Below are 15,135 nucleotides of genomic sequence, written 5' to 3'. Positions count from 1 at the left end.
CGGTAAAACACTATTAATTTTGTTTTATTTGTTTCTAATTTGTTTCTCTTGGAAAATTTACAGGAGACATTGCTTTGCAGGTTACTGCTTTAATGAAGCTCTGGCACATGAACCATGACGAATGTACCCCACCTCAATCCATATTTCAACTTTGTTAAAATATATATCTTTTGGAGACCCCAAAGTGGCAAAACTGCATTCCCCGCGGCATTCCCGCTACTTTACAAAACCAGTTTGACTTGTATTATCGACTTGGAAAAGACAGATATATGAGACATCAGTTAACATGTTTCCAGAAGATAGTTTTTTTTATTTAAGCCTACGTCCATGGGAGCCCTCCGAATTTACCCCATCCCCTCTCTGTATTTCGACACTAAATAAAAAAAATATATCGTGTTTTAAAGCCACCGGCAAGGCAAATTGCGTTTTTGGTATAATAAAGCAACTTTTATATCTATATTTCATATTTATCTATATTAATATTATTATTTTCATTAATATTATTATTATTATTATTGTTATTATTATTATTGTTGTTGTTGTTTTGCAATTTGTAATAATGCTCTAGCACAGTAAAGGCTATAACCCAACAGGAGCATGCATAGGATACCCTTTCCCCCTTTTGGTTTTATGTATTCAAAAATAGTTTATTGTCTTTAGAACTCATATCTTGGAATAGATTGAGGTGAAAATACTCTACAATTGACATGTAGAAGAGCTGTGGTACATTGAAGAAAAGCCACACGTAAGCTCTAAAATACCCCTTTATTGATTCCACTCTATGTTAAATTTAAATATTTTTAGAGTCCATTCGGAAGAAAGATACATTCCTACTACACACAGTAAAGCCTCTTTACTTTCTCCTCTTGAAAAAAAAAAACATAGAAGGCATTGTTTTATATCGCATAAAATAAGTTCGTGTACATGACGGTGGCCTGTCGAAATTGCCCAACCCTTTATTTTGTTTTGACAATATATATTTAGAATATCGTCTAAATGAAACCCTCATCTGGAAAAGGGCACTTATTAAAGGCAGCATCTACATTATATAGAGGAGGCCCTGGTACTTGGAAGCGGGGGCTGAAGCACCCGCAAGATTTTTCTGAAGGGGGGGGGGGGGGGGCTGTGCTGCGTGTGTTATTCTCCATAGACAGCACCCCCTGGAATTCCGGCAGATGTGAGAAAACGAAAAATAGAAACGTTACCAAAAAAAAACCCTTCATTTTGTAGTGCAATCCATTTTGTTTATTTGCTTGTTAAATTTCTTGATGTTAATTTGAAAAGCAAAAAAGTTTCAATGTAAAATTTTGGTCCGAAGAAATTTAGCAAGCTTCAGCCCCCTCTTCCCAGTGCCAGGGCCTCCTCTATATAATGTAGATGCTGCCTTTAATAAGTGCCCTTTTCCAGATGAGGGTTTCATTTAGACGATATTCTAAATATATATTGTCGAAACAAAATAAACGGTTGGGCAACTTCGACAGGCCACCGTCACGTACACGAACTTATTTTAAGAGATATAAAACAATGCCTTCTATGTTTTTTTTTTTTCAAGAGGAGAATGCAAAGTATATAAAAATATAGATATAAAAGTTGCTTTATTATACCAAAAAACGCAATTTGCCTCGCCGATGGTTTTAAAACACGATATTTTTTTTTATTTAAAGTCGAAATACGGAGAGGGGATGGGGGTAAATTCGGAGGGCTCCCGTTGGGCGTAGGCTTAAATAAACAAAAAAAAACTTTCTTCAGGAAACATGTTGACTGATGTCTCATACATCTGTCTTTTCCAAGTCGATTATACAAGTCAAACTGGTTTTGTGGCGGGAATGCAGAGGGATGCAGTTTTGCCACCTCGGGGTCTCCAAAAAGATATATATTTTAATAAAGTTAAAATTTGGATTGAGGTAGGATACATTCGTCATGATTCATGTGCCAGAGTTTCATTAAAGCAGTAACCTGCAAAGCAATGTCTCCTGTAAATTTTCCAAGAGAAACAAATTAGAAACAAATAAAACAAAATTAATAGTGTTTTACCGATACCGAAATGCATTTTGCCCGTATGTATCATAGATTACGGTGTGGCAGACACACCAACAAAAGCGATACGAGAAGCCGATGGAAGCTATTGTGTTGAGATTGTGTTATCTCGAATGACGTACCATTGGTCACTTTATTGTCCGATTCGTGAGTGTGACTGTGACATAGAGGTTATTTTGGTACCGTTTTAGCGCAATATCACGTCTTACATTTTGACATATTTGCCCTCTTTCTAAGCAAATTAAGACACTAATACTGTCATGAAGCATATCGATGTTTTCGCTAATATATTTTCTTTCATGCAGAATGTTGACATTGTGTATTAGTTGCTGTTTTTTAAAAGCAGTTCAGGATTCATGAAAAAATACTCTGTTTTAAATTATAATTTGCATAATTTATGTAAATTAGGTAATAATAAACAAGGATATCCCAATTATTTTATGACAATTTTCTTCCCTTTCTTACCCTAAGTCTTTATTTCCAATTTTAGGGCAGTTCTGGTTAAAATATATATTCTGAAATACTTGTTTTTACTATATCGACATAATATGCAAATTTATGCAAATTACTTGCTTATTTGCATAGATACAGCGTGTCTCTTTGGATGAATCTTTTTCTTTTGACTCAAGGAACATTTGTGCCAAGTGGGACATTTGTACTCAAAAATGCAGCGTTCAACCTCTTAACAAGTCTACTACCTACAAGTATTGGAAATATATCCCTTTTTTCAGTATTTTAATCATCGTTTTTGACACCTTTATAACGTTACATAGGCTTATACGTAACGTACTTACCCACTCTTTCCCTTTTTACGCGTTGTTGCGCCTGGTATCCACTCTTCAATGAAAGTAGGCCCCCCCGGGCGGCCTCTCGAGCTCTGGGAGGAACCAAATGTGGATTTGGAAAGTCGTCCTAAATCGGATATATCGCTGTTACCATAGTAGCAACCAGAATTTTGCACACGAAACGCAAATTAAATGTTTCCGTTCCAGATGCGAAACGAAAAAAAAATCTCATGTCACACAATTTGCAATGCAGGACAGAGTTTTAGGACCATGACGACGGGCCCAAAAGTCTCTTCTAAAATCAACTAACGTCGTAAATATAAAGCGTTCGCGTTCTTCCAACGAAAGGTCGGGAATAATTCATTAATACGCATTAGGGCGTGTCCTCTTAGCACGATTTGGCCAATGCAGTGATGCCTTCTATTTTAAGCCTGGATTTTAAGTTCAAATCTAAGTCATACTTAACCCCAGTCAACTCTTTGTAAAACATCCCCAGGATGCCACCGCAAGGTAGCAGGATAGACCGAATGGACAGATATGGCCTGTTTCCAATGGGGGTCATTACGATGGGTGGCTTTTAACCATTTGGAAGAAATTTACACTGGTTTCGGTTCTCGAGGGTTAGTATCAATGAGTTAACTGTAACTAGAGGAAGTTCCATTGACAATATGGATGACCACAGAAGAAGGAATTTGAAGACTTTGGGCTTTCCTTCAGGGACAACGACTAAGAGTTTTCTTAGCTCATACCTGTACGTGAAATTTTTGGTAGATGTTTTTTGAATAGCTTCGGTAATTGTAGATATAGTCGACAGTATGTTCTTTGAAGTTTCTTGGGCGCCCGTTGTCTCGAAGGTATCATCTTCTAGATTTAAGATATTATCCACTGTTTCTATCACACTTCCCGATACCTGAAAGATATTAGAAAGGATTACCTGATCTGTAAAACCTATTTGCAAACGCCGCTAGCTCACTCTCCCCTCATTATTCCCCTATAAATCATCTAGGCTGACGATAATTGGTTGTATCTATTACATACTACTACACTAGTAGTAGTACTACTACTACTGCTGCTGCTGCTACTACTACTACTACTTCTAATAATAATAATAATAACAATGATAGTGATGATAATATTATTACTACTACTAATAATAATCATAATCATCATCATCATCATAATTTTTTTTTATCAAAGCCGGAATAATGATGACAGTGATAAACCATTTGTAATAACAAAATCTAAATAACGTTAATACTACTGGTACTGCTACTGCTATAATATACTACTACTACTATCATTGCGTTCTAATATAACACGTGCGGTTCAAAAGGACTTGTTACTTTTATACTACAATATTTTGTTCAACAGCCTTTTGCTGAGCAAACATATTTAAATTGATTTTCATTTTCATTTATTTTTTTAATTCCTACTATTTACCATACGTGCTAGTACATATAGACACCATTAATTTAAGTCAAACTTTCTTTCAAAACGGGTATTCGGCGCACGCAAGGAACTAAGAAAGCATTGTCCTAAATTACAGTGTCATTTAAATTAATTTCATTCCTTATCTGATCGCCATAGTCTCTTTATTTCATAAAAAGTTCAAGGCAGCATACAAAGACAAATCTGATTTAAATCGGACATACTACTGACGCTTGAAGTTCAGTAACTTAGATCCCTGATTTTAATGCGTAGCATAGTGCTACATGATCTCTATTTCGCGCTTTTGTAATGATCTACCTTTAGATCTGTATTGTGGTTCATAGAGAAATCAATACGAAAAAGTTCTAATTCTAGGACAAATTCTTCGGTTTACCCTTTTTACGAAATAATAAAAGTATACATGTAGCTCCCAACAACAGTAACGCATCAATGCTTTTTTATCGGTTAAAAACTTACTTGCACAACGGTATCTTCAGTTAAGTTCTGGTCTGATGCAAATCCAGCAATACTGGCCAATTTGGCAGAGACGGACTGCAAAGCTTCTTCATCGAATCCAGGTGACGTTTCTGTGATATTTGCCAATACTTCTGATATTCCTTCTATATTTTCAGTTGTGATTGTTTTCTGTTGCCAAGAAATAACAAATTGAGCGCATCTGGCAGTTTCATCTGCATTACGCGATTCAACATAGCAGCAGTGCTGACTTTGAAAACTACTATAAAATAGTGTTTTTTTTACAAAAATACCATTCGAATAATGATACAATGCTACGTTCATTGACCCTAAATGACATTTGACCTTGATCATGTGACCTAAGACTTGTCAGTGATACTTAATTACTCCCATGTCCACATTTCATAAACTATATATATCCATTAACTTTGAAAGTTATGACAGACATTAATTAATCACCTCCAACATGGTCAAGGTTCAATGGCCTTAAAGGTCAAGTCCACCTCAGAAAAATTTTGATTTGAATCAATAGAGAAAACTCAGACAAGCACAATGCTGAAAATTTCATCAAAATCGGATGTAAAATAAGTTATGACATTTCAAAGTTTCGCTTATTTTTAACAAAATAGTTATATGAACGAGTCAGTTACATCCCAATGAGAGAGTCGATGATGTCACTCACTCACTATTTCTTTTGTTTTTTATTGTTTGAATTATACAAATATTTCAATTTTTACGAATTTGACGATAAGGACCTCCTTGCCTGAAGCACAAAATGTTAAAATAATGGAATTCCACGTGTTCAGGGAGGAATGAAACTTCATTTCACATGACAATGACGAGATAATAAAAATATTTCATATTTCATATAATAAAATACAAGAGAAATAGTGAGTGAGTGATGCCATCAGTTCCCTCATTTGCATACCGACCGAGATTTGCATATAACTGTTTTGTGAAATGAAGCGAAACTTTAAAATGCCATAAATTTCTTGTTTTACATCCGATTTTGATTAAATTTTCAGTGTTATGCTTGTTGAATTTTTCTCTTTTTATTCAAATCATGTTTTTGGTGGAGTGGACTTGTCTTTTAATGACTTTCGACCTTAGTCATGTGACTTGAAACTCAGACAGGATATTTAGTGATACTTGATTAATTTTATGTTCGGAGTATACATGGCTCGATACTGGACCAGATAATTTCGGTCTAATGTTAGGTCTAGGACTTGGCTAAAGTGCAGTGACCGTATTCGATCTTGCCTGGTGGATTGTAAAAAAAAAAGAAACTCGGCGTGATTTGTGGATATAGCATAATCATTCTATACTTTCAGACTACAATATACACTAAAAACGTGAAAATAAACATTCTAACATTGAGCATTTATCGTTGCTCAACCGCCTTAGTAATCAGGGTACTAATGGATAATTCGTTTTTCATTCCCGATCATCGCAGAGCAAAAACGGAAATCAACCTCATGGTTCGGTCTTTGAAAACACAAAATCGAAATCACAACGAGAAAAACCTGTTGTGATTTCGTTTTTGGAGATCAAAAACAGAAGAATGAAATCAGAAATACTTTTGGGTTCTTTCTTATTTCTCATTCTATACTTGTGTTTGTTATATATAAAAAACAAAATCAGAACACGCTTTCCGCTCCGTGATTCTGTTTGGAAAAACGCAGACAGCGAAAACGAAATAATAAACTCGCTTTCCACTTCCTGCTCTGTGAAGGTCCGAAAAGAAAACGCTGGAAAAATTTTTGTTGCACGTGGTCGTAACATGCATGCACTGTACTGCGTGCACGTGTGTGTAATGATCGAAAAAGTAGAGGGCGCTCTTTAATATACATGTTTGTTTGTTTGTTTGTTTGTTTTATTTCCGTCATGAAAATACATAACAGGATAAATACAAGAGATACAAGGAGTAACATATACATACATAATGAAGTAAATTCTAAACATTGAATAAAAAAGAAAAAAAAATGATTGATTGAAACATGTTAAGAAAGTTAAAAAGTAAAGAAAGGCTCAGCGTTTAATTTTCTTTTCGGACCTTCACAGAGCAGGAAGTGGAAAGCGAGTTTCCTATTTCGTTTCCGTTGTCTGCGTTTTTCCAAACAGAATCACGGAGCGGAAAGCATGTTCTGATTTTGTTTTTGACAAACACAAGTATAGAATGAGAAATCAGAAAGAGCCCAAAAGTATTTCTGATTTCATTCTTCTGTTTTTGATCTCCAAAAACGAAATCACAACAGGTTTTTCTCGTTGTGATTTCGTTTTTGTGTTTTCAAAGACCGAACCATGAGGTTGATTTCCGTTTTTGCTCTGCGATGATCGGGAATGAAAAACGAATTATCCATTAGTACCCTGATTCTTAGTGCCACATCAATGACAAACCAAGTCAATATCGAGTCGCGTCGAGATTATGCTGCCAGTGCAGAGTGCGACCAGCACTGCCTTCGCGGATTACGCGCACCGGGTTGACCGGGCCAGACCAGAACATCACGGTCTTGGCTCTCGTGTTAGCTTGTGTACAATTAGTAGGAGCAGCAAAATTAAGCAAAAAAACGGCAACACAATGTCATCAGTTTTTATTTTTTTATTGTTCTGCGCACTACAATAATCAAGATTACCTTGTGCTTTTACATTTCTTTAAAAATAATTATACAAAATAATATTTCACATATTTTCTTGAAGGTTTCATTATCCATAAAGAATAGTGAACATAAACAAACGAAAAAAAACAAACTCCACAATCTACCAAAAAAGTGCTCTGAGAGAAAATGTTTACAAAACCTGAGCGAAGTGGGTCTTCCTATATAACAATACTGCCGTGTATTGATGCCCTATAAGGTTGTTGGTCATCTCCTATATACATGTAATTGTATGTGTAACTTGAAAAATGGGTGAGGCTTATATCATGTATGTTGTAGAAATTATCCTCCGCTTCCGCAACTATGCAATGATATGACACCCCACGCTAGTGTACCGAAATGGTATTTGGTTTGTACTCGAAATTTACAAGTTATTTGATTCGTATAGTCTCATAAGCAAACTGTCGTGTGCAGCGTCTATAACCTTTCCGGTAAATCTACTAGAATTCATGCCAATGATCATTTGCGGTACCCGATAACCATATTATATTGATTTTCTTAGATGAGCATGACTATTGTATTTTAATAACACAATATTAATTACCGTTATCCGAGTTAACTGATCTGAGGTGACAATTGACCCTTGCTGACCTAGTAACCTGACATTATACTCATCGTATTTCTAACCCCGAACATGTTTCACATAATACCCGAGTATAATTTCTAAATTTTATGTGAAAATAAGAATCCTGACATCTTGTTATCTTTTTAAAAAACTTGATAGTAGTTTTTTTTCACATCAAAATGATATTTAACCATGGCCGAGTATCCTGAATTTACATTCATCCATTTATGGAATAGGGAGTTACGTACTTTCAAAATTATCTTTAAAAAAATAAGATCTCAACCATGGTTAAATGTTGTTATATTGATAGCATAGCATAGCAAAGTTTATCCTAAATGACCTTCGACCTTGAAATCGTCCCGAAACGTTAGCCTAAAATCCATGGCATGCACGATAATAAGGGATTTCAAGATTTCAATGTTGACGATGCTGCCGATCGCTAGGGTGTTAACTATCGCAGATGTTTTTTTTTCTCCAAGCGTGTAATGTGCTTTTCACACTGCACATATTTTCCTTAACCCTGGAAAATTGGTGGGGCTAACGGGGGTGGGGGTGGTCTTAGCCCCACCAATTTCCAAAAGGATAGTCTGGGGTTAAGGATGATAGTATGGGTTTACAAAAATGCAGTATGCTAGTGTGTTTAGCCTAGAAGAGATGCGTTGCCGGGTATTAGTAGCCTACTTGTCCTTGATGGCAATAACTGTCCGGCATAGTGTCCAGGGGTTCTAGTTCGGGGGTACTTGTCTTGGAAGGGGATTATTTAATAGAGTTGTAGAATGGTGTTACATTTATCCGGTGCTTATAATACATGTATACGGATGGTTGTTTTATTTAGGTAAGTAGTTCGGGAGGGGGTAATCACTTTACTGTATATGGAAATCATCATACTCTATTGCGATAATGATGTATAGTGAAGGATGGGGGGGGGGGGGGGCAGAGCGGAAAGGCGTAAGCAAGCAAAACAATTGAAATGTGTGTAAAATGAGAATAATGATAACTTACATTCACTATCTCATTGATTGCTTCGTTGATGGGTTCCTTATTTGTAGCTGGAATAGATAAATGATTACCAATAATTACATCAAAACATTATACACTGCAAAAACTCTGGTGTTGATTTAACACCAGTCCGAAATCTATTATGTCCACACCAGAGAAGCATTAAACAACACCAGTTTCCCTTTGGTCTAACACCAGATAGGTGCCTATACAACACCAAACTGAGGTTGTTTCAATACTTCTCTGGTGTGGACATATATAGATTAAGGGCTGGTGTTATATCAACACCGGAGTTTTCGCAGTGTACTATAGGCACTAAAATGCTCTCCAATCTGAATTTAAATTAATCTAAGTAACTGAAATATCAGGATTGAATCACTTCACACACCAAAGTAGTCTGTAAGACAACATATACATGGAAATATTGAAAGCCTTTCGATTTTTCCCATGCGGTAAACGCGATCAACGGCCTATTGCAGTATAAATAAATGAATTCAAATAAGAGCGTTTAAACAGGTTTGGGAATAAGATATTATAGGTCAGTGAAAAAAAAAAAAACCAATGTATAGGGGCTAAAAGGTACACTATGCGACGCGATTTAACAAAGATCCGAACGAAACAAAATCACAGAGTGTGCCCCAAACTACAACGCCCTGCAACTTCGACCTGTTTTATTGGTGCAGTTGGATCGCAGACCCAATCTCAGACATTTGACATGTCAAATATATCTTTTCTCAGCTCGCTTCGGGAAGATAGCTCAATCAAATTCGCCTCGAACGTGATAGTATGTCTATCATCTTCACAAACAGTGATTATTTGCTTAATATCTATATCACATGGAAAATAATATTCCTCCCATCGCAGCGTTATCACAAATATTGGGTAGCTAACAAGGTACTAAAGCCCCTTGTATTGCTACATGTAATAATAATAATAATATGATAATAAAGAAAATACATATGATTTATATAGCGTCTTTTCTATTTTGATCAAAATAAGGCGATGTTCAAGGCGCTTAGAAGAGCAGCAAAACATAAAAATAAAGATAACTTAGAGAAGTACAAGAAAGGTTACATTACAAATGAGGAAAAAAATACCTGTCTTCCAAACCTAGTACCACCCAGTTAGAATCGAACCATTCCTTCTGCCTAGGATTTTTAAGAATGTATATTTTGCCATGATTTTACCTTACATTGATTATTGTTGTACATCTTGAGAAAACGTGCGAAAACCAACAAAATTACGATCCAAAAACTGCAGAATAGGTATGCCCGAACAATATAAGGACTACCCTACTCCCCAACCCGAATAGTTGTCTACACTCAAACATGTCAAATGGCAAACAGTGGAGGAACGTATCAAATATCAATATTGTGATATTGCTTTCAAAATAATTGGACATATATCTGCATGATCTGGAACCACTCATCTGCAAACGTGATGTAATTTATAAAACACAATATTCTGACCATTATCCCCTTCAAATTCCTTGCCCAAGGACAGATTATAAAAGAAAACTAAGGTAAGTGTAAGTACCACTTATAGAAAATTATGATATCAAGCTAAATATAAATACAACTTTTGTAGAAATTATAGTAAGATAGACATGTACATGTATATAGAAAATTCTGGAAATTATTGATGCATGATAGTAATGTAACACTTACCATCGGTGCACATCACCCCTTGCCATCCCAGTTTACAGGTGCACATGGGGGATTCCCGTACCATGTAACACGTTCCCTCGTTCTCACACGGCCAATTATAACACGTCATATAAGCCGCCGGGTCTGGAGGACCTTCCCTGCCGTAGTCTCCGTCGCCGGAACCGCTCCCTTCCACCATGTCCTCGTCGTCGGTGAGGATGCCGTACGTCGTGGGCATCTCGCTGTCGATGTCGACGGTTTCGCCTGGATGGGGGAGAGCATAGCGGGGTTTGAGCTATGAGGTTATTTTCTTTTAGCCGTTCTCTCCAGATTTCTGGTATAGACCAGTTCGTAGTTACTTATGGACAATTTTGGTCAAATGACCTTTCATATCTTTCATTATGATAGGCAGATTTCAAAGCAAGATATTACGTAAGCTTACCTTACATAGCAGGATGAAGAAATTGAATAGACCAGGTGACTAGAATAGCACACCAATGAGCACGTATGAAGGTATTTGCTGCATTCCTACTTTGAATGCATATCATAGCATGTTGAACAATGTACTTGGCAAAGTGTGAAATACCAGTCGTTCGTGGACGCATTGTTGTTTTTTGTGGATGTAAATGAAAACCACAATTCAAAAGAATACATGAATAATCAAGACATCACAGTTGGTGCTTATATCATTAGATTTTTTAACCTCCATGTCACTTTAGTACAAATGACCTTCCTCTGATCATGCGTAGAATCTTTTGATCATGCGCAGAAAGGAACTACGAACTGGCTTATTGACATACATGTAATGCAATTATTATTTACTTGCGTTACGGTTGTATACCAGGTAAATGTTGTTTGTTTCGTTAATGTTCGTAAACGTTTCATTTTAGCTTGTTCTCTTCGTCACGACACGACATTATGGAACGGCTTATTATATTCACTCGCGTTCGTAATCACTCGCGTCGCGGTGGTAATCACACGCGTTTTTTATTTTTGGCGATTTTTTTCATTTCGGTGCGATTTTTTTTCTAACGGTGTCTTCAATGGGACAAACACGCTGGGAAAATAAAATGAAATTGAAATTCGAGTTTCGTTTTAAGCCGGCAAGTGCCTTAAATAAGATGTACTCGACTACTGTTTTAACATAACAAACAAGCAAATCAGCCATGTGGCTCAACTAACTTAGAATAGATCCGGACTTCTACTGTGTCTTATACGAGGACTCCGAGTCGGAACTTGCCATATCTGCCACATCGATATTACATCGTATCATTCCCATATGCGGACATGCCTGCATGCAATGGCCCCAAGGCGGCCGGATCCGGCCGCGGTCGGACACGACGTGCATCGGTAGCATGGAGCAAGCTAACGTGAGTCGAGCTGAGTTAGATCCCACGTTACATATGAGGCGCCGATTGTACCAATATTATATAGAACAATTATTTGTTACATAATCATTATTCATTAAATAATAACTATTATTTATATATAATTTACATTCTATTTGTAAATAATTAATATTATATAAAATAAAATTTCTAATTATTTATATATAATTCCAAGTAATACTTCATTATTTGTAAATAATAATAGTGCGACATTCTATTATTTATAAATAATGATTATTTGTTTTTTATTATTTATAAATAATGATGATTTGTTTTTCATTATTTACCGATGCACGTCGTGTCAGACCGCGGCCGGGTCCGGCCGCCTTGGGGCCATTGCATGCAGGCATGTCCGCATATGGGAATGATACGATGTAATATCGATGTGGCAGATATGGCAAGTTCCGACTCGGAGTCCTCGCATAAGACACAGTAGAAGTCCGGATCTATTCTAAGTTAGTTGAGCCACATGGCTGATTTGCTTGTTTGTTATGTTAAAACAGTAGTCGAGTACATTTTATTTTAAGGCACTTAATTGCCGGCTTAAAACGAAACTCGAATTTCAATTTCATTTTATTTTCCCTGCATGTCGGTCCCATTGAAGACACCGTTAAAAAAAAATCGCACCGAAATAAAAAAAAAAATCGCCAAAAATTCAAAACGCGAGTGATTACGAACCCGCACGCGACGCGAGTGATTATAAACTGCCTATGGAACCGTCCGCAGATGCGAATTTCGTCGAAATAAAAATCAAAGAAAGCCAGGCTGGGCTCTTAAACGAGCTTGATAAGCTAATATCCTCAAAGCTAGGCAGTTTCCAACAGAAGATAAACGAAAACCAGCGTGACCTCAGCGACATACAAATATCGAAAATAGAGGAAGTAAGCATAGACGAGTTCAAGTTCCGCCGTAGGAGTAACGAGGAACAATTCAAACTAAATTCGAAGGTTTTGAGGAAAATCAAGCAAGCTGATGTCCTACTGAGAGAAAAACATGACGGGGCCAAAGGAGAAGCAATATCAAAACTAGCTGAAGGTATGGAGTTAATTGAGTATACAGGCAAAAGATAATCAAGCTTGCGGACAGTTCTGAAGGCGGATGAACTACGGTAGACGAGTACGTGAGAAACGACTTGGCCGACGATTCAGATGACGAGAAGCGGATCATGAGAGCGGAAGCTAGGGCCCAAAGAAAGAAAAGGGCGGGAAAGCTTCTTCAGATAAAAGAGAGCGTCCCGATTCTCCCCATACCGTCCCTATTTTGAGGCTAATCAGCAGAATAGCACTTCTTCAGGATCTGCCTTCGTTGTCAACGCCTCGCCATTTTCGGGAAAGAAACCCGGGACACGTTTCTCGTGCGGCAAACCTGGTCATTGGAGGGCAGAATGCAAGGAAACCGGATCAAGTTATGCCAGTCCCGTGCCAAGTCAATTTAATAAGCCAAGTGATATTATTTCTGGGCTAAAATATCAAGACACATTTTTCCCCTTTATTAGTAAAAAAAAAACGAACAACCCTAAAAACATTTTGACACCCTTAGGGCTATGGTTAGAATTTGACCGGACCTTGAATTTGATGCATAATAGAGCTTCATATACTTCGTACTCTAGATATATGTTTAAATGGTCCATGAAAGAAGTATTCAAATGTCAACATTATTTACCGGATTTTTTTTTCATATTCGGCATTGACCCTCCCCTATAAACTTGAAAGTTATGACAGCAATCTAATAATTACCTCTAAAATGGCCAAAGTTCATTGACCTTAAACGACCTTTGACTTTGGTCATGTGATCCGAAACGCGGACGGGATGTTCAGAGATACTTGATCACTCTCATGTCCAAGTTTCATAAATCAGATCCATAAACTTCCAAAGTTATGATGGTAATTCAACAGATACCCCCCACATGGTCAAAGTTTATTGAACTTTGACGTTTGTAATGTGACCTGAAATTCGCAGAGGATGTTCAGTGATACTTGTTTACTCTTATGTCCAATTATGAACTAGACCAATAAACTTTCAAAGTTATTAAACAAATATCCCCAATTTGACCAGAGTTAATTGACCTAAATGACCATTGACCTTAATTATGTGACGCGAAACTCAAGCAGGATGTTTGGTAATACTTGATCAACCTTATGTCCAAGTTTCATGAACTAGGTTCATATATTTTCTGAGTTATGATGACATTTCAAAAACTTAACCTTAGGTTAAGATTTTGTGGTTGATTCCCCCAACATGTTCTTAGTTCATTGACCCTAAATGCCCTTTGACCTTGGTTATGTGACCTTAAACTCAGGCAGGATACTCGGCAATAGTTGATAAACTTTATGGTCAAGTTTCATGAACTATGTCCATATACTTTCTAGGTTATGCTGTAATTTCACAAACTTAACCTTCGGTTAAGATTTGGTGTTGACGCCACTGCCGCCGTCGGAAAAGCGGCGCCTATATACTCACTCTACTATGCAGGTGAGACAAAACCTGCCCGTACTTCAAGATGCATTAAAAGTACGATCATGGAGCTATCATTTTTATCACGTAGGTTTGTTCAAGTTCTAGATCAAGTTGACATTATCTGTATAGTCGCAATAATTTATTTTATTAAATTATTAGAAATAGGACATTGAAAAACAACTATAAGCATTGTATTGTGTCTGCGGTTAATTCCCACTCATTCACACCAAGCAATGATTTTTCATATCATCTCAAAGATCGAAAAGAAAATCTGATATTTTTTCAATGCAAATTAATGTGGCATGTATGATAGAAATGCATATAGAAAATTACTAATATTAAGTATGGAAGTAATATAACACTTACCTTCCGTGCACATTCCCCCTTGCCATCCCAGTGTGCAGGTGCACATGGGGGTTTCCTGTACCATGTAACACGTTCCCCCGTTTTCACATGGCCAATTAGCACACGTCGGATCAACCGCCTGGTCTGGAGAACCTTCACCGCCGCCGCCGGAACCGCTCCCTTCCACCATGTCCTCATCGTCGGTGAGGATGCTGTCTGTCGCGGGCATTTTGTTGTCGATGTCGATGGTTTCGCCTGGTTGGGGAGAGCATGACGGGGTGTGAGTTGTTTTTAGGGGTCTCATCATTCATTCTTATGATCAGACACATGGGTTATTAGGGGGCAAGACCACTGTTT

The 15,135-nt window shown here is 37.1% G+C and overlaps 1 protein-coding gene across 1 annotated transcript in view; it reads right to left on the bottom strand.

The window, feature by feature from the left end:
- Positions 1 to 15,135, bottom strand: part of LOC129274950 (adhesion G protein-coupled receptor L4-like) — a 54,379-nt gene that overhangs the window by 14,485 nt on the left and 24,759 nt on the right. The window contains exons 9-13 of the mRNA XM_054911702.2: positions 14,800 to 15,033; positions 10,610 to 10,852; positions 8,946 to 8,992; positions 4,728 to 4,895; positions 3,572 to 3,732 (exon numbers count right to left, since the gene is read on the bottom strand). Of these exons, the coding sequence (XP_054767677.2) occupies positions 3,572 to 3,732; positions 4,728 to 4,895; positions 8,946 to 8,992; positions 10,610 to 10,852; positions 14,800 to 15,033 (853 nt within the window). The remainder of the gene's footprint in view (positions 1 to 3,571; positions 3,733 to 4,727; positions 4,896 to 8,945; positions 8,993 to 10,609; positions 10,853 to 14,799; positions 15,034 to 15,135) is intronic.

The sequence above is a fragment of the Lytechinus pictus genome, chromosome 13, assembly GCF_037042905.1.
Source record: "Lytechinus pictus isolate F3 Inbred chromosome 13, Lp3.0, whole genome shotgun sequence".
In the NCBI taxonomy this organism is placed as follows: domain Eukaryota; kingdom Metazoa; phylum Echinodermata; class Echinoidea; order Temnopleuroida; family Toxopneustidae; genus Lytechinus; species Lytechinus pictus.
The sequence above is the reverse complement of the archived record's forward strand: the minus strand, read 5'-3'. Positions and strand labels throughout refer to the sequence as shown.